Raw genomic sequence first — 20,911 nt, 5'->3', positions numbered from 1 at the left:
ACTGTGTATCATTATCTTCAAAGTAGCTACTTAGAATAAAAAACATAAATCAAAGATTCTAAACTGGTACCACTGATTCTAAACTGGTACTGTGGAAATCAGTGTGGAGATTCCTCAAAAAACTAAAATAGAAATTCTATTGAGCCAACTATTCCCCTTCTAGGTATCTTCCCCAAAGAGATAAAATCATCATATTAGAGGGATATATGCATACCCTTGTTTATACTACTAGCTTATCATAGTTCATTAAAAAGAAAGATTTGTGTTATTATCTGTTTCTTTTTTGGTAAGAATCTAATCTTTCCAGTAGCACCAAGTTAAGACTTTTCTGCTTATGGGTGGTTGGTACTGACAGATTTCAAATACTTATTCTTTACTCCTCTCAGTTTTTTATTTGTCTAATAAACAATCTGCATAGTTTGAAAAATGATTTCTTTCATTAGGAGTGATTGTTAAGCATAACGCTTTTATATCTTAGCAACACTGCTCAAAACAGTGAGCAAAATCGTAAATTTTCTTAAAGAAACAATGGTCTGTAAAATAAAGATCAGCATGTTTTTCAGGAAAAAAATGAAATTAATTCTAGAAAATTGTGGTTAGGGTAGTATTCATAATTGAGACTTTTTGTTTTTATTATCTTTAGTTCTGTGGAAATCAATCTTAAGGGCATAGGTGGTATAGAGCATGAATTATCAAATAAGTGAATCAAATTCACTCTAGTGCATACTTGGTTTCTTCAGGATTTTAGGCTGTGATGTGTGTCAAGTGATGTCTCATCCTTTCTACATCCAGCCCCAGTGTAGGACTGGGAAAGACAAATACAGCAGATATCAACTAGGAAGTATTAGGGGCACATGTAGCTCTTGGCTGAAATTTTGTTTATCTGTGACTGTTGAAGTACCGGCCAGGAGAACAAAGGCCCTTGTTTAAGTTAATCCATTATAGATGGGAATGAAAGGTTCTCCTAATTTCCTTCAAACTAAATTAGGTTACTCACTGTTTTTGTTGATGTTCTGCTTTCTTCCTTATCCATTTCCTGACAGGCTCATCTATGTGGCCGTGTCCCTGATGGTCACCTGCCTGGAATGCCATTTCTGTTCTCTCCCTAGCAGAACCTGGCTTATCAAGTTTTAGCCCAAGGTCTTTCTTCTCTTTGGAGCCTTCCTTGACTCTCTTTCCAACCTGGGTTTCCTTTCCCTCACCTTCCTATAAGTATGGTGCTGGTGGGATAGGACGCAGGTCATCCTGTAAATTGAAAAGGACTGGGAGTTGGGAGTCGGAAGGATCTACTTTTGCTGGTTGAGTTACAAGCTGCACGTCCATGACCGAACCACTTACCTTCTGTGAGCTCCACTCTGTCTGTGTGACCCATCTCACTGAGCAATGGTGAGGATGGAAAAAAGTGATGCCAGCCAACGGGGCTTGTTTTGTACATGTTGATGACAGTGTCTCTGCTATTTTCTTATAGTATTGTTTTTGCATATAAAGTGTATAGTTTTTGCTATATAAAAATATTTGACGTTCATCTTGAAAACATTGTGTTAAATAAAATAAGCCAGACAAAAAAGGACGACTGTTGTATGACTGCATTTTGTGTGGTACCTAGAGTAGTCAAATATGTAGAGATGGAAAGTAGCATGGTGTTTTCCAGGGGAGGGAGGTGGGTGGACCCAGGGCATGGGTGTTGTTTGTGTTTAGGTTGTTGAATAGTTTTGGAGACAGGTAGTGGTAATGAGTACAATACTGTGAATATACTTTATGCACAGAACTGTACACTGAAACATTGTTAAAATGGTAAAAAGGTAATAAATAATAAAAAGTGGGAAAATGTCTATAATAGCACTATTTATGATAGCCAAAGGAGGGAAACAACTCCATATGCATCCCCATAAGGATGAATGGATTGTGATATATACATACAATGGAACATTATTCAGCCATAAAAAGGAGTAAAGTACTGATACATGTTATAATGTAGATGAACCTCCAAGCTACTATGCTAAGTAAAAGAAATCAGGCACAAAGTTTACATGTTGTTTGATTTCATTTATATGAAATATTCAGGATAAGTAACACATAGAGAAAGCAGACTGATGGTTGCCAGGGCCTGGGGTAGAGAGCCAAGGAAGGAAATAACGGGAAGTAACTGGGCTGATGAAAATTATGTTATGAGAATGTTACCTCAGGAAAAAGAATATTTGTGATATTATTGTTCTTGGAAAGTACCTTGGCCTCTTTCTCATCACCCACACACAATAGCTCACACCTACAACTTAAAGGAGGAGAGCTTTATTTTGGGTCACGTGTTCAATCCATTGTCAACTGGCTCTAAGGCAGAAACAGCATGGTAACAGGGTGTAGGCCGAGGAAAGCTGCTCATGTCATGGTGGCCAAAAAGCAGAGAGAGCAAGGAGGAGCTGGGAAGGGAGATTCAGCCTTCCAGGCCACACCGCCAGTGACCCACCTCTAATTAGTCCCCACCTCCTAATAGCACTCAGCTGCTGATCCCCTTCCAGAAGCCCCACCTCTGAACACACAAGACTTTGGGGGACATTCCAGGTTGAAACCCTAACACCTTTGGGTAAAAAGATCTGGGTGTTTTACTGTCCATAAACTTGATATAAACTTAATTTCTTATTTTGTTATCAAAGAAGTGAATGTAATTGTATCTTTGCCTGGTCTCCTGAATTTGAGGAGATAAGGGTCCTAGTGCATATACTAAGAAGTATATCTTTTTCATAGATAGCTTGCACGTAAAAGAAATTGTACTGTGCTTTAGTTTACCTGTGAGGACCCAAACAATTTTTTTGATTTTCAGTCATACACCGATATATGGTAATCAAACTCTTTGGATAAGAATTTCTCAAAACAATACATTCTAAATAACAACTTCCATGTCTAGTAACGTCTGAGTAAGATCCGACCAAACCAGCTCTTCTCCAGAAAAAAGTCTCATGTTTATGGTCAGAAGACATATGTTATGGCTTGGATCTGAAATGTCCCCTCAAAATCTCATGTGTTTGGAAGGTGATTGGATTATGGGACACTATACTCACTAGTGGATTGGTCATCTGACGGCTTCAAAGCTGAGGGGGGGCCTGGTTGCAGGAGGCAGATCATTGGGTGCGTGGTCTAGAAGGATATATCTCTCTCCCTAGTTTCTCCATTTTCACTCAGCATCCTGGGTGCCATGATTTGAGCAGCTTTTCTTTGTGCCAGACCCTTCCACCATGCCCTTTCTGTCTTAGAGCCAGCTGACCTTGGACTGAAAATGTGGTCCAAAATAAACCTCTCTTGCTTTAATTTGTGAGTGTTTGGCATTGCATCTCAGTGATGAGGAATAGTGACTATAATAACATGAATAAGGCAATGTTTCCCAAATTGCATTGATCTACAGAGTCAACAAAATCTCTTTGAAAATCCCAACTGGCTCTTTTTGCACAAATTGATAAACTGATTCTAGACTTTATATGGAAATGCAAAGGATCCAGAATAGGCAGAACAACCTCAATCAAGGACAGAATTATAGAAGATATACTTCCCAGTGTTAAAACATATACAGCTGCACAATATCAAGGCAGCACAATACTGGCAAAAAGGATCATATGGATCAGTTGAATAGAATGTGTTTTCAGAAGTAAACACTCACATTTATTATCAATTTAGTTTTGACGAGGTGCCAAGGCAATTCAAAGGAGGAAAGAATGACCTTTTCAACAAATGTGCTTAGACATTAGCCTAATGGAAAAGAATGAATTTCGACCTCTATCTCACACTAAAGACACAAATTGATCATAGACCTTAACATAAGAAACAACTCTTAGAAGAAAATGTGACTAAATTTTCCCAATTTAAAGTTAAGCCTTAGACATAACACCAAAAGCATATCAATAAAAGGAAAAAAACCTAATATATCAATCTCATCATAATTAAAAGCTTTTGTGTTCTAAATGACACTATCATGATGTGAAAATATCCCACAGCCTGGGAGATTCTTGCAAATTGTATAAGACATTAAAATCCAAGATATATAAGGAATTTTTACAACATAGAAGACAATACACAAAAAAATGGGCAATTGGTTTGGCTAGACATATCTCTAAAGATTTATCAATGGGCAATAACATTGTTATGTTATTGAAAGGTGCTCAACATTATTATTTCTTAGAATCATGCAAATCCATAATGAGGTACTATGTATACCCACTGGAATGACTATTAAAAAGACAGGTAATAACAAATGTAAGCAAAGATGTATAGAATTTGGAACTTTCATACATGGCCGGTAAGAATATAAAATGGGACAATTATTTTGAAAAATATTTTAGCAGTTCCTCAAAATGTTAAACAGAGTTATTACATGGCCCAGGAATTTTATTTTCAGGTATATAAGGAATGAAAAAAAATTGCTAAAAAAAATTATCTACAAAAAGCGAGTTTAGGAATGTTCATAACATCATAATAGCAAAAAAGCAGAAACTTCACAAATGTCTTTCTGCTTATGAATAGGTAAACAAAGTTTATATCCATACACTTATTTACACATTTATTGCTTACACTTATTTAGACATTTATTACACTTATTTGCACATTTATTGCTAAATACCATTTAGCAATAAAAAGAAATCAAGGGCTCATACGTGCTGTGATATGGATGAATCTTGAAAATACTATGCTAACTGAAAGAAGCCAGCTACAAAAGACCACAAGCTGGGTGATGGCTTTTCAGTTCTGTAAATATTGTACATACTATTGAACAATTAATAAGGACTTTTAAAAATTAAAGGGAGGAGTAGACATTTCCACAACTGCTGGAGAGTTCAACCTTCCTTTCTAGGCAATTGATAGAAGAATTAGAAAAACATCAGTAGGCATAGAAGTATGAATCGCAGTATCAACGTCTTCGCTTGCCTAATATTCACACTATACATAATAATTAAGGATTAGGGCTGGGGATATAGCTCAGCCATTCAGTGCCTGCCTGGTAAGCATGACCCAGTAACAAGAAAAAGTAAGCATTACACATTCTTTCCGAGTGCACAGACCTAGCAAATTTGTGTCATGTTCATAGAAGTCTCAATGTATTTACATATGTATATAGAAATTATAGAATATATTTTTAATAACATGTTAAATTGAAAAATCAGTATCCAGAAGTTACCTCAGAACTCTCTAAACATTTAGAAATTAAATCATATATAAGAGAAATTAGAAAAGTTTCATCAGTAATAAAATGAAAATAAAACATGCAAAGCACGATATACAGTAAAACAGTGTTTGGAGTTATTTTGTCAAATAGAGTATCCAGTAGCCATATGTAGCTGTTTAAATTTAAATGTGAAAAGAATTCAGTTCTTTAGTCATATTCAAGTGTTCAATAGTCACATGTTACTAACGGCTACTGTACCAGGTAGGACAAAAGAAACATTTCCGTCATTGTTGAATTAAAAACATTTTTTTTGAGACAGGGTCTTGCTATGTAGTTCAGGCTGTCCTTGCACTTGTGGTGATTATCCTGTCTCAGCCTCCAGAGTGCTGGAGTTACAGGTCATACACACCTGGCCTGACGGTTCTTTTGAATAATGCTTGCTTAGAGGAAAATGTAATGCCATTTTTATAAATAGAAAAGAAAGTCTTAAAATCTACAATCTTAAATTTCTTTCTTTCTTTTTTTGTTAAATTCTTTTATTGGTACATTTTAGGTATACAATACATTTACATTTCTCATTGGGAATTTGTACCTTTACATGATGCATCTTGGTTCTTATTTTTTCCCCATTCCTAGCCCTCCCTTCACGCCCTCCACCCCTCCCTATTTACAAAGACTTTATTTCCATTTTTTCCATTTCTCAGCATTTTTCCTTTCCCTTCTTTCCTTTCCCCTGCCCCTCCCACTACCCCTACCCCTTTGGACCTTTTCTTCCTATTTTGCGTTGTCGATTATTCATTCTAATCATTGGTACATTTTAGGTATACAATATAATGTCATTCATCATAAAATCTTAAATTTCTACTGGAAGAAAAAAAGAAAAGAAGGAAGAAAGAAAATGTGAGTTAAACCTAAGGGAAATAGAATTACAAGAAAGCAGAAATTAATAATTAAAAAATGGACAAATTATAGGTCAAAATCACTGAAACAAAAGTTAATGATTATTAAAAGAAATCAATAAAATCTGTAAACCTTTAGTTAGTTGATCAAGAACAAAAGAGAGAAGACCCAAATTACAAATTTCAGGAATAAAAGAAGACAGTGCTCCAGATCCCACGGATACATGTATTAGCCCACATTATTCAAGATATTTAGAAATATTTTGTAAGGGTGTTAACAGGTTTTTATACCATTTTCTAATAAAGTGAATCAGAGACCCTTGGACAAATTGCTGATTCTAGGATGAGGCAGGAAAGATACAGGATGAGGCTGGGTAGTTGTGTAGTGTGAGAAAGTAAAGAAAAAGCAAAGCAAAAATATTTGTGGGTTGTATTTGTCTGTATTCTCTTGCTGTGACAAAATGCCTGGGAAAATTAACTTGAAGGAAAGATTGTGTGGTGTGGTGGCACATGCTGTAATCCCAGCACTCGGGAGGCAAAACAAAACAAAAAAGAAAAGAAATAAAAAGAAAGGCTTTATTTCGGCTCATGGCTTTAGAGGTTTCAGTCCATGGTCGCTTGGTCTTGTTGCTTTGGGCCTGTGGTGGTGCAGTCCACCACGACAGCAGGACCACAGGCTGGAGGAGATCTGTTCACCTCATGGCAGCTGGAAACAGAGCGAGAGCAAGGGCTTGGGGCTCCAACAACCCCTTCAAGGGCACATCCCTAGTGACCTCACTGTCTTCACTAGGTCCTACCTCCTACAGGTCCCACATCGCCTGGGACCAGCTCTCCAACACATTGTCTTTGGGGAACCTTTAAGACCCAAACCATAACACGGATATGTGTCAAAGGCACAGAAGCCAACTGGAAGCTTTCAGTGGTGAGAGGTTGAGCAATTTGAATAGCAAATTGTGTTGGATCATAGCTCAAGTATAAAGTAAGTATCTGTGGGTTTATACTGATTTAAATAAATGGCTGAGAAAAATAAATAAGGGAGAACAGACAAATCTGTGCAGAAGAATTTTAAGTAAACATGTAGATTTTCTGCCCTCAAGGATAGGGAGCCTAATTCTGTAGTCCTTGAGTATGACTACAGAGTCATACTGTGCAGAGTCATCTCTCCAGAGTACTGTATAGAAAGGAGAAAAGAGGAACTTTACAGTGCCATGACAAACAGTCCTTCAGTCTGGTGATCAAAGTCAACATCAACAGTGATGCATCATGTTGAAAATGTGCTCGATATGATGATTTAATGAAATGACATTTTACCTCTGTAGTCTTCTTCCTCAAAACCCATAACCCCAATATAACCACGAGAAGAACACCAGAAAATATGCAACAGAGGGACATCCTACAAAGTACTTGGTCAATAATTTTGAAAACTGGTAGAGTCATCAAAAATAAGGAAATCCTGAAAATGGTAACATCCATGTAAGGAGACAGGACAACTAAAAATAATGCAGTTTTCTCAGTGGGATCCTGGAGCATAAAAAGGACATTAAGGTAATCTGAACAAACGATAAACTTTGGTTAATAGTAGTGTGTTACCACTGATTCATTAATTGTAACATGTATCATGCTAATGTAAGGGATTAATAATAGAGGAAACTAGGTGTGAGGCTTGTATTAACTTTGTTCTGTCCTCTTCATTTTTCTGTTAATCTAAAATTAGCTTTAAAATCTATTAAAAAAACAAGATGAAGAAGATAAAGTTGGAAGACCTGGCCCCTTCTTAATTCCGACACTTATTATAAAGCTACAGCATCAACAAAGCTACAGGTTAAGTGTGGTATTGGCATTACCTGTTACTATTACTACCCTTACTTTTCCCTGAACTTTTGCTTCACTTGTCTTACTCCACTTAACTCAAAATGGCTCACTGACCTAAGCATAAGCACTACAAGGAACAAAACATCAAGGATGAGATGAAGGATGTAATGGTGTCAGCCTTAATGTGTGATGTCTTAGCTAAACTTGATGATGGATGAGACACTTGGTGCTTTTCATTCACTGGCAAATTGAATCCTCAGACAACTCTGAGAGACTCAAGTAAGTTGTTGGTTGCCCAAGTTTGTACAGTGAGTGTGGCAGATGCCATTGGTACCTGTGTCATAGCCTCCTGGTCCATTTCCGTAGTGGACAGTTGTGAGTAAGTCCAATATACACTGACACCATCTCTCCAGAGGTACCTCTGTACTTTTTTCTTTTCACTGTGGGTCAATCCTAAGAAACATGTGATCCTCATGGAAGTGCAACCTGGAAGTGGGGAGGAGTTTATGCTTGCAGGTATGATCCTCAGTGAAGGACCAGAGCTGGTGGATAAGTGCCCCAGCATCTTCCCCTTCAGAAAGACAATTTTAGGTGCTTTCTGTACACTCTAGAGAGCATGGTGGAAAAAAGTCCCTCTTACCTAGAGCATTAACTTTAATTGTGAACCATTAAATTGGTCATTCTTTCCTGTGCTTTTCTTTCTGCCTAGGATTACTTCTCAAATAAGTACCCATGTCCTAATTTCAGGCTGTGCCTCTCATTAAAACCACCATTAGCCCTAAAAAGCAGACATTCAGGGTGGGATTCTGAAACTGAGTTGTCACTCACTGATCAGATGGCAATTAGGGCTGGATAAGTAGAGATGGTGACAACCTTTGGCAGCCTGTACTACTACATTTACTAAGATGCCTACTGGTACTGAATTGAGGTGACACACAGGTGAAAGGGAAAACTTGGGTTGTGTGGTAGCTTTGAACTTGACCTATGTGGGGCATAGGTATTGCCATCTACTGACATGTCTTGTTAAGTTGGCTGCTTTTTATAATTTCTTTGGAAGCCTTGAAGAAAAAGAATTAACTTCAGACTCAGTGATGTCTTGAGGGTGCTGGATAATGGATAGTATAATTAAGCATTGTAAGGGAGAATTTATTGTTATGGGAGTATTCTTCAAATTAAGATTTAACATCTCAGCAAGAATACTTAGGAATGATATACTATATAGTACATGTTCTCATTAGTTTTAATATTAATGTTCTGACTCATTCATAAGAATTGGCCAAACATTAGACCAGCGATGTGCTCTTTGAGAAGATGGGAAGTCCTTTACCAGCACAGTCAGCCATTGCACCATGGGGTTCACTTTGCACCCTATGTGAAGGGAAGGATGTAACAAGAATGAATGTGTCAGATACCATCTGCAAAGTTGTGGGCATTGTTGAGGTAATCTATACCTATTCTCAAAGTCTGAGGACAATTACTGCATGTACTTCTTCAGTGTGTGCAAGGGCTTGAAGTGTCTCCCAAACCAACAGAATTGGTCCTTAGCAAGACAGTGTAGCTGTCTTCTGGCATTATTGATTTTTGTCTGATACATTTACTTGTCAGAGTTGAAGATGAGTATTTCAGTGATGAAGTGTAAAAACATCCTATGATCCTTCAATCTTTGTAATAACAATGTTTGAATGACAGTTAATGTAATATAGGCAGGATATTTTAAATAACTTTATTCTTAAATGTAACAAGTTCTTATTAGAAATGCTTTGGTATCAATACAATAAAAATATGCTGGTTTCCCCCCTCCAATGAATCATATCAAATAACTGGAAAAGTTTTGGATTTGGTTTTCCCCAGTTTTTGGAATTTTTTTCACAGATAATGACTACTATTTATTCACATGACTTAATATTGGTATGATTATAGTTTTTTAGATTCCAAGAAAAAGAAACAAAAATATCCAGAAGAGAAATTTGCAGATGTTTCTTAGTTTTTTCTCCGAAGAATTTTTACATAGGTAACACAGCTCTCAGATCACTTTTTTCCCAAGCTTTGCCATTCTCATCCTTAGAGCTGCAAATTAAAGAAAAAAAAATAGAGAGAATTATGAAAAAGAGCCTCAATTTTTACTCTAAATGACCATTTCATAAAATGCAGGAAAGTTTAGAACATACCTCAGATGGTTTTATCCAACAATGTGAGCATTGTTTTAGTAGCACAAAAAGTAGAAATAATAAGCTATGGTTAACTTAGGGCAGAAGCAGGTTCAGAACTAGAAGGAACCTATTCTATAAAGATTAGAAAAAGTGGTAGAGCAAGCACGGTACAATTGGCATAGTTATAGGATTAGTGCATATTTTCACTTTTAGCCATAGATACACATTCCTATAGGTCAATAACTGTGTTTTGTATAGATTTCTGAGCTAAAGGAATGTACTGCCGAAAAAGAAAAGATGTTGACAAGTAAATTATATTCACGAATAGGTTATTTTTTAGCTCATTAAACTTAGTTTTCCAAAGGAGGTTTGGCCTTTGGATATACAGTGACAAAAACAAATTTCTTTATGTATGAAACAATGTCAGCTACTAATTAAGAGCTGGACTGAATGTATATTGTTTTTGTCACGATACAAGTGGCAAATATTTCCTTTTTGAGTATATTCTATTATTAATTATACATTGTATAGAGAAAGTATTTTTTAAAATGTAGATTTAGAATTTATAATACTCCTTTGGTATTTTGGTATCATGCCTTAATATTTATGACTTCAGACTGTCTTAGTCATATTTCAAAAATTTAGAGCTGCTTTCAAGGCACTGATCTAATGATAATATTAATGATGTAATATTACATTCATGTGTAATGTGGCTCAAGAACCAGCTATTTAGCTCATCTCACAAGTTTGTTTAATGAAACAATAACAGGGAAGCCATGTTTTCTCATTTCTATGCCATATGTTAGTTATTTGTTATCAGCGGAAATAACCCTCTCTCTAAGAAGCTCTTTTGTACAAATATGAGAAGGAATGGGGATCCACTATTGTAACAAGTACACGATCATTGTTATTGTCACTTTACTTATATGAGATATTTTAATTTCAATGATGTTAAAAAGCATTATTTCACTTGAAGCTTTAGGAAGAATGATCATTTCCAGGGGCAGGGTCAAAATATTTATCTGCATTCAGGACCAGCTGAGAGGATTTCCTTTGCTCTGTAGTAAGCAGGACAGTCTCTTGCTGGGAACTGTTGCATGGTGAGCCCTAAAGAGAGGTCTGTCATTCCACAGTAGGAAGTAAACAGAAGGCAGAAGGCAGAAGGCAATGCTGTAGGGAGCTTCTACTCTTGGATTTTTACAGACTTCTACCTCACTAATGGCAAAAGAGAGCTAGAGTAAGGTCCCTAATTTAAAGTTCTATTTGAAGGCAGGAGCAAAATTCTCTTTCCTATAGTTAAGCCCCATGCTTAAAGTTACTTTTTATCTCTACAATTACTCCTTATTTTGAGATCTGAAAATCAGGTACACCTTGTGCACTATGACATTTGGAGAAGTTTGTTAAGGTCTGTTTTCCTCTCTCTCCTTTCATTAAGCCTACAGCAAGTGTAAATGATAGGAGTTCCAGGTAGATGTAGAGGTCAGACTATGTTGGCAATGGAGGGCCTGTAGATGTAGTAAGTTAAAAATTTGGACCATCAGTTTTTCTTTTGACCTCTGTTCTCTGATCCCTACCTCCTCTCCCTATAGCAATTCAGATGCATGGTTTTAGCTGCCCAAACTTGGTAAGAAAGAGAGCTTTTCTGCTTACAAATATTTCTTGTTCCCTAGGGCTGATATAGATTGTAATTTCAGCACCAATAGCACATGAATCCCCCAGAGCTGAGGTTTCCCATATCTTCATTCTGAAATACCACTGACAGACTCAAGCTAGATTTTCTGGAGGACAGAATTGAGTTAGATGTAAAAGAAGTGTGTGAGAACCACCAAAGAAAACCAGGTGTCTAGCTGGTGGTCGATGAGGGTAGTAGAGGGATGCCAAAAAAAAGCTTACTGGGCCCCCACAATGGTGGAAGAGTAGCATTAACTATATCTTTGAACATGACAATGTGATATTTCAGTAACAGATGGACACAACATTGCCTATATTTTCCTATCTTTCCCTGTTCAAAATTTTGACTAAATAAATCTTGTCTTTAGAATCCCCAGGCTCCATATTTTTCTACCTTTCTTCCTCTTTCCTTCTGTTTTCCAAATTAAAAGTTGATTTTCAGATAAGAGTTCGATAGGCATATTCATTTCAAGGAAGAAGAAACTAACAATTCTTAACAATCTATGCCTACCGGGACTATTCATATTTAATAGGGGACAAAAACAAAGGAATTAACTTAAATAATGAGTTTTCAAATATTATAAACACTTTTTGGTTGGGGGAATGGAGTGATAAATTCAATTTACTTTGTGCTTGTGAAAATGAAGTGCATAGGTGGTTACGTGTTCTATGTATGTGGTTGGCTCCCGGGAGCATATGACAATATGATTATATTTGAAACTCATTTAAACAAACATATTAGCTTTGTAATCCATGTGTTGAATGGGAAAACAGGGATGTAAGACAATATCACGATAGAAGGCAAGGAATTTGGAGCATTCTGTTTATAAGATATTTGGGTTGATAGTACAGAAACTTGTATTGTTACTTTGTCTGGAATAGGTTTTCCTGTTTTCATTATTTTAGCTCAATGGCATGATAAGTGTTGTCTGAAAACATTAGTCACTTCCTGTCATTTTTCTTGGGATAAATGTGTTGACATGGTTAGGGAAGAAGGAATAAGTGTATTTGGGAGGAGCTGGCTAGTATCCAAGTTTAAAAAAGGAAGGTTTTATAGTGGGTAATGTCACTGTTGTTGACCACAAACAGTATTTTTCTCTTTCCTAAGTTTTTCATGTTGTTTAAAAAATGAATTTAAAAATGCAAATTCTGATCAGCAAATAAAGCTCGTTCTCAAAATGGAAAAGAACCTAGTATCTGCAGGTTTCCATTGTGGGGCACATACATCACTCAACTCTAATTGAGGAAGCTATATAAGTGGACACTTCCCAAGAAATTAGAAATTCCTCAGATGATTACATTTACAATTAGTATGCTCAATTTAACTACTTACAAGAATAAAAGAGGGTCCATTTTATTATATTATTAGCAACTCAAGACTGAGATTGTGGTTGGCTGAGAAAGAAACATCATGAATTTTACAGATACTACCATACTTCTATAGAATTATCAGGTTCTATTTTTTAAATTGGCTGGTGATTGATATTTATTGCTCTTGAATGATAATTGTCCAAATAGTGATATTTTAAATTGCTATCCCGTACAAACACCCAGAGCCTGAGTGTCTGGGTAATTTGACTTACATCTTGAGCTAAGGTAAGCAGAGATATTCTAATTGATTTTGTCAGGTTTTTGTTTAGTTTTCATACATGATAACTAAAATGTAATATTTAAGTGATAACAAGGAGTCTAATTGAGGACCTATCACTTTGATAGAAAAAAGTGTTAAAGTTATTTTTCATTCAATGTTAAAATAGCTAGCTAGCCATAAAAATTTTTATAGAGAATGAGAAATGCAAATATATAGAAAATAGAAAAAGTAAATATTCTAAGGTGGAGAAAAATATACAAAGTTAAATGTTATAGATGATGTAAGATAAACTGACAATCTATTTTTTAAAAAATGTAGAAAAATGAAGGACATAAAGTTAATAAAACTGTAGAAGTATAGAGAAACAAGATATAGCAAAGTAATAAAATACTCTAAAAATAATATTTGTTCCTTGCATTTTCTTGAAAAATTAAGGCAATTTGTTAACTTATGTAGAAAATTGAAACCACAGCCAGGCAATGACAAGTAGTTTCCATCAGATTCTGGTGGGAAAAGATACATTATTGATGATCCAACATATCAATTACCCAAATACATTCATACACAGTACCATATCATGACAGAAGATGCATCTCAAGTTACTATGGTCAATCAATGCAATATCCAGATAAGGCAACAATTTATTTTCACTTTCTTTATTGCTTGAAGTGACTTAATTACTCTGGTGGTGATAATTCAGATCAGCATTCATAAAAACTCTCAGGGCATATTAGTTTATGAGGTGGTCAAATTAGCTGAAAGCAAGAAGGTTCCTTAACACAGCAAGGAGACTGTCACATGACTAAACAGCAGTGGCATGCCTTGGCGTTTTTATTACCTGTTAAAGATGGATCCTCAGTCCCATCCCCGGCTATCGGAACATCAATTGGAGAATGGTGGGCAGGGCCACCTAAACTTTCTTCTTGTTCTTTCAGAGATATTGAATTTTTGTGGGGAGATTTATGGTTTGAGTTTTCATGAGGATTCACTTCAGGTCTCTTTCTAGGAAGTGGTGTGGGTTTGGGTGGCTGGTAAACCTGAATACAGGGCGCTACGGGGTGATAGGACAGCTGTTCAGCTTCTCCTTCATCCTCCTCTGTCTCATCATCAATCACAACTAGCTCAGCGTGGATGATCCCATCATACCCCGTCAGAAGTTTTTTGTCTTCTTCATTGTCCTCTGCCTGCTGATACCCCATGAAAATCATGGTCACAGGTTTTGAATTATCCATGTCAGGAGGCAATGAGTGAATGATATTATATCTAACATCTTCTTCTTCCCCTTGGCAAGTGGGAGAAGAGCCCTGGTGTTCTGACTTCCCAAGTGTTGCTTTGCTGGGGCTCACTCTGGTTTTTGGAGAGGGTGCATCATATTTGTCCTGAATGGCATTTGAGTCTTCCCAAGGAGTCATCATCTTTTTTGGGGCGTGGGACATCTCATCTGCTTGTTGAGTTATTGATCGGGGATGAGGTATTGGCTGAATGGGGCTGATGTGATTGACTCTGATGCTCCTCTCCTCTGAAAGTCCATTGTCCATATTGAGTATGGAGTCATTTACATCATGGCTCAGTCCATTAGCTTTAATCTTTATCCTTTCTTGAAAATTTGGTCCAGGGGTTGCCTTTTCTCTCTGCGGGGCTGTGGGTCTGCAAAATGGATTGGCGTACACAGGCTCATGATATTCAGTTGGAGATTTAGAGTTTCTCTCTGAGGCTTGTCTTAGAAGTTCCTCCACCTCAACTGGTGCCAGGCCATCGGTGCCATTGTATGCTGCACAGTGATTAGAGCTTACTGCATACACTGACTTTTGTCCGTCATCATAAACTTTGATTCCTGTACCTTTAAAGTCATCTGATGGGAGAGGTATCGAAGACAGAACTGTACTTTCCCCAGTCTTCAAGTCTTTTTCAACTTTAATTTCCATGGCATACAGTGCTGTTAAGAGACAAATTTGATCTTTAATTTAATTAAATTTCATTTATAAACTGGCCCGCTTTTACGGTGTTTTATACCTTTTGATGTTTTTTATTCTTTTATGTGAGATCTAAAAAATTTTTTCTGATTTTATTCCATTAATTGTGTGGTACTGTAATAACACTGTAACATCATGGGTTTTTAGGTAAGAGAGTGTGATATTTTGGAAATATGTTAAGGAGAGAAGAAAAGGTGATTGGAGAAAAGAAACTGATGAATGCAGATAGCAAAACTTCACAGAAGAAACAAAAGATATACTTTTGCCTATTAATAAATCCAATGAGGCAGATTTACACTCTTGTATTACTCAGTGGGAGAATCTATCTCTTCTTGAGGTAGGAGGGATAAGGCAGAGTGGGTAAAATGCCTAGGATGGTGCATTTCATTAAGTTACATCTTTCTTGCACAGACCAGCCCCCTTTTGAAAATTTACAGGGGTGTTCTAAAGTTTAAGTGTAGAACTGGTATGAAAGGCGGAGGGAGAAGGCCAAAATCATATACTTCTCTTTTTGCCTTATGTTTCTTCCCACTTTTACATCCACTCTCAAGTAAAGGGAAAGCTAAAAATAAAGCAAAATCAGCTGTGGTGAAACAACGTAACTGGAAGTAACTGGTTGATTTGGGGAAAGCTAAGATCTGTTTTATGACCCAGATAAGATTCCTAGGGATAGAAACGATAAAGATAAATGGATTTTTTTTTTTTTTTTTTTGGTACTGGGGATCGAACTCGGGACTTCCCGCTTGCAAGGCAGGCGGCGGAACCACTGAGCTAAATCCCAGGCCCTAAATGGATTTTAAAGATAAAGATAAATGGATTCTGCAAAATTATAATGTGGCAATGCATTCTCTTATTGCACTCTTTAAAAATAACTCGTGTGCAGTGGTATCTTAGTTCACGAACTTAATTTGTTCTATGATTTTGGAAAAGATGGCTGTGTTTCTGTTTGTGTGGGAAAGATGGCTGCGGTTGTGTTTGTCACCCGATACAGAGTTTGCAAACAAAACCAGTATTTTGCCAAATGCTTTTTTTTGCAAACCAAATTATTTGCAAACAAAAGCGTTTGTGACCTGATGCACTACTGTATTTTATACTGCCTCTCTTGCCTGATGGAATTGACCTTCCTTGGCTATCCAATCAAAACTGCAATATCTCGTACCCACTCTCTTTGTCCCACTTATCTACTTTATTCTTCTGCATTTCAGTCCTAAACGTGATATAGTTAGTGAATGCCTAGTATGTGTCTTACTGAGTTTGGCATAGAGTAGATACTGACTACATATTTGTTGAGTGAATGAATGACCACAACCTGCACAATAGCTTTTCATTCCAATCTAAAGTCCAAAGATTTCCTCATATTTCCATGAGGAAAGCTTCATGTTTCCAGGAGCTTTGAAGAATGAGTAAGGGAATATTTTCATTTTTAGAAGGGTTTTAGTAACGCAAAAGAGCATCTACTGGATGAAATATATTGGAAGAGATATTTTTCATCAGGGAAGTTTCTCTGCGAAGAGCTTCTTGTATCCTTATTTTACCTGTTCTTAACTAGGTTGGTGGAGAATAAAATACATAGAATAAATACTGGAACCCCTTGTCTCTATCAATGCAAGTGACTCATATATCTTACAGAACTTTGTAAAATAGACTATTGCTTAGCCTGAAAGCATAAGATGTCATTGCTAGTTGTAAATATATGACTTCTGAAACTGAGAGCGTGCCATTGAACACAGATTTCACATATACCTTTTCTATTTTGTTCATCATCTTCCAGTCCTTCATTTCTTTCCTTCCTTAATCTGGAAGGTATGTAATATTTTGGAAGGTCAGGGATGTTAGCATAGATATCCTCAATGGACTCTGTAAAATTGACATAAATTCAAAATATGTTAAGGACATATTTTTAACAATAGGAAAAATTTCAGTGGGTTTATAAAAATCTCTTAGTTAAACATGAAATTTGGCTTCTCAGAAACATACCTCTTGATGTTTCTTCCTTTTCTTCCTTCACAGACTATAAAAAAAAGAATTCTCCATGATTAATTGAGTTTAAAAAATAAAATCCAAATGTGACAATACTTTGAAAAATTACAGAGTATTTGTGGATTAATTTGGCAGGAAATTATGGTTTAAAAATTAGTTCATACTCACTCTTATTATATCTTCTGTTGTCCTCTCAATTGATTTTAGTTTCTTTAAAATTGCCTCTTCATTGGTTGAGATTTCCAGTTCAACTTTTTCAAGATCTTGGATCTCTTTCTCAAGCCTAACAACAAAAAAGATATACTTTGTATTGCTTAACACAGTCACCACGCAGGCTTCTCAAACATATCTTCCCTGTTTATGAACTTTCCTTGGACTATTGCATGCAAGTAGCCAGGCCCCTTCTAAGAACATAGTGTCATACTTACCATCACACTTTAATTCATTTATCACTCTCAAGGTACAGAAACTATTTAACACTGAATAATTTTCAATCCGAGTCTGTTTTTGGGGGGTGGGGGGACTTAGATAAAGGATTTCCTTTGCCCTATTTTCTTCACTGCAATTATTAATGTTACTTCCAAATGAAATAGAGCAATTTGTTTTATAAAGAGATTTAAGTTTAAAGTTGAACCAAAAGAGATGATACATTTGTAGTTATGTAGTTCATCAATTTTTCTTACTCATCTCCATATAAATTATTTGGGAAAATAGTATAACTGCTAAACTTGATTTTATAATCATAGTAATTTCATATGTAAAATCCTTGCATATCCTAACATCAAAAATGAGACTGTTTTAAGTTTCCTAAGAGTTTTGCCATGTTCTAGTGAGTCACGTGAAAAGAAGGAAAATGGGAAAAATGTAGTACAACAGCCTCAATTGCTGTTGTTTATAGAGACTATATTTTCTGGGAAGAAAATGGGCATACATGTCCTGATAAAGTAGAGGGGAATTATAGAGACAAACAGATACATATGTACTTGGACTGTTGCAACATTCTGAGGTAGTGTCTTGAGGGGCATATAGCAAAATGTCAGATTGTTGTGAACTGCAGGGGGCATCATCACGACCTTTATCCTATATAAAAACAGCCACTGGCAGTCATACAGTTACTAAGGCTGGCAGTCACCAAAGACACATAGTGTCTCAGCCAAATACACTAAGCTCTAAAGTCAGCTGCCTCAGAGGATGGCTGATTACATACAGCAGCTGGTTCAAGAGATGACAGCTGTGGATATTCGTGTCAGCTAACATAATTGTCAGTTTTCTTGGCTGCGTTCTTGAAATGGACATGGGCCTGGCAGTTCCAAAATCCTGTACCATTGTCAAAACAACGAAAGCCCAAGATGTGATCTATGTGGCCTTTCTCTTACTCGTTTGCTTCAGCATTGAAGTTTTGACTTTGAGGTTGCCTTTGGCTGTTACAGTAGTCGGTGACCATTTGTAGGTGAGCAGATTTCCTTGCATGTCACACAACTCTGAGTGGAATGTAGTACCTCTTGTTTCTTAGAAGTTATTGAGGTGTGACTGCCATTCTACTAAACTTCCTCCATGTCTGCAGAGGCACATTTACTTATCAGCAGAATTGTCGGGATATATGTTGGTCCAGTCTGGTAGAGTGGAAAACTTTGTATTAAATGTGATAGATCAGGATACTATTGTCTCTGTCACTCACTACTTATGACAGTTAGTTCTTTCAGCATTACTGAAACTCAATTTTGATATTTGTTCAATGAGAATAATAGCACTTGTCCTGCTTTATATAGACATTTGGTGAAATTAAGGAGAGATAATGTATATGAAAACACATAAAATATGGTTGGTCTAAATTATGGAATAATTTTTCAAGTTTTCTGAAACACATTTTGTTTCCTTTCATCCCCTGTCTCACTTCCTAATATGCATGTTATAGGCAGTCAAAAATGGGAACTCTTTTGGTAGAAAACAAGGAGGATTCAAATCATTGCTGCAAATGGCCCTTGGACCTCAGGACCCATCTATGGAATAAGGGAGACCAAGGACTGAATTCTAGTTCATCTGCTATTTTCCCATGTGACCCTAAATCTTTAGACTTCACCAAGACTCATTATTTTCATTTATTCATTCATCCATTTAAAAATGTTTTAGTATCTACTTTTACCAGAAACTATTCTATGTGCAAGTTTATGACAAAGACTCTGTCCTCAAGGGGTTTATATATATATATATATTTTTTTTTGGTACTGGGGATCGAACTCGGGTCCTTGCGCTTGTGCAGCAGGCGGTGAAACCACTGAGCTAAATCCCTGGCCCCTCAAGTGGTTTATATTTTAGGAGGAGACCACACACTAATTCAGGGACTGGAAACTTTTTCTGTAAAAGGCCAGATACAAAACATTTTAGGCTTTGCAATCCACATATGATTTCAGTTGCATATGCCTTCATTTATTTTTTTCTCCCTTCTTTTTGTTTTATAATCCTTCAATAATATAAAAACCAGCTGGGTGTGGTGGTGCATGGCTGTAATCTCAGCACTCTGGAAATCTGAGGAAGGAGGATCACAAATTGGAGCCTAGCCTGGATAATTTAGTGACTTAGTGAAAACCTAAAAAAAAAAAAAAAAAGGCTGGGCATGGAGCTCGATGTGAAGGCCCTGGGTTCAAGTCCCATCTCTGCACAAAAATTATATATGTTATAAAAATTGTATATATTATGTATGTATCATAGATAGCATACAAAAAATCATTTTTATTTGTTTTTATTTTGTGTCTGTAGAAATACAGGGCAGGGTTAGATTTGGTCCTGGGACATAGTTTGCTAACCCCTACATTAATAAAAAAACCAAAAAAGTGTGTGTTACATATACATACATATATGTGTGTGTATGCATACGCACACATCTACTTACCTATTTATGCACAATAAACAAATGTATTACACATATAATTGCATATATATTACACATGTCATTCTTTATGAGAAATATTATCCAAGGAAAAAGCAGAATAAGGGCTATGAACTTCAGGATAAGGGGTACATAACATGGTCAGGGAAGTTCTTGCTGACAAAATCTCATCTGAGAAAAGAAATGAGGGTGGGACACATGAGAGTTTCAGTGGGAGAGTGTGGCAGAGAGCGAAGAATAGTTATAAAGCTTGGAGTAAGGAGGCACATGGGAAGAAGTGACCTGCGTTGGCAGGCAACCAGATCCCGTAAGACCTTGTGCAAGGTAAGGCCTTTGGGGAGCCATTGGGAATTTGAGAAAAAAAGAAACATCCCATGACTTGAGATTCAAATAATCCCTTGGATGTTGTGATGAGAATAGACCAGAGGGGCAAATATGGAGGTTCAGATGAAAATGGTTTTATGCAGAGTTGGCAGTAGAAGGGTAAGTGATTGGATTCTGACAATATTTTGAAATACGTAAAGGAAGAGCTGCCAAGATTTCTTGATCACATGTGGGGTGACAGTAAAAGAGAGATGAAAAGAGTGATTCCAATGCTTGCGACCTGAAGAACTGGAAACATGCAAATGCAATTGACTGAACCAAAATCTGGGAGAGAAGGAGGAGGTTGGTGAGGAATGTGTTAAATTTGAGACAGTCAAGTGTGATATGGAGATGTTGGATATAAAAACCTGGATCTCAGAGGAGTCTGGGTTTAAAGATATATATTTGGAACTGGTATGTAGGTCTGTGTGTATGT

General features: G+C 36.6%; 1 protein-coding gene across 1 annotated transcript in view; it reads right to left on the bottom strand.

Moving 5' to 3' along the window:
- Positions 1-9,569: 9,569 nt before the first annotated feature.
- Positions 9,570-20,911, bottom strand: part of Palmd (palmdelphin) — a 62,908-nt gene continuing 51,566 nt past the window's right edge. Inside the window, exons 4-8 of the mRNA XM_004869108.4 lie at positions 17,394-17,508; positions 17,223-17,256; positions 16,989-17,102; positions 14,111-15,208; positions 9,570-9,927 (exon numbers count right to left, since the gene is read on the bottom strand). Coding sequence (XP_004869165.2) covers positions 9,884-9,927; positions 14,111-15,208; positions 16,989-17,102; positions 17,223-17,256; positions 17,394-17,508 — 1,405 coding nt within the window. The 3' untranslated portion in view covers positions 9,570-9,883. The remainder of the gene's footprint in view (positions 9,928-14,110; positions 15,209-16,988; positions 17,103-17,222; positions 17,257-17,393; positions 17,509-20,911) is intronic.

The sequence above is a fragment of the Heterocephalus glaber genome, unplaced genomic scaffold (assembly GCF_053883595.1).
Source record: "Heterocephalus glaber isolate CG9 unplaced genomic scaffold, H.glaber_assembly_v1.0 deba00001442, whole genome shotgun sequence".
NCBI classification, from domain to species: domain Eukaryota; kingdom Metazoa; phylum Chordata; class Mammalia; order Rodentia; family Bathyergidae; genus Heterocephalus; species Heterocephalus glaber.
Note: the sequence above shows the minus strand (reverse complement) of the source record. Positions and strands in the feature narration are given on the sequence as shown.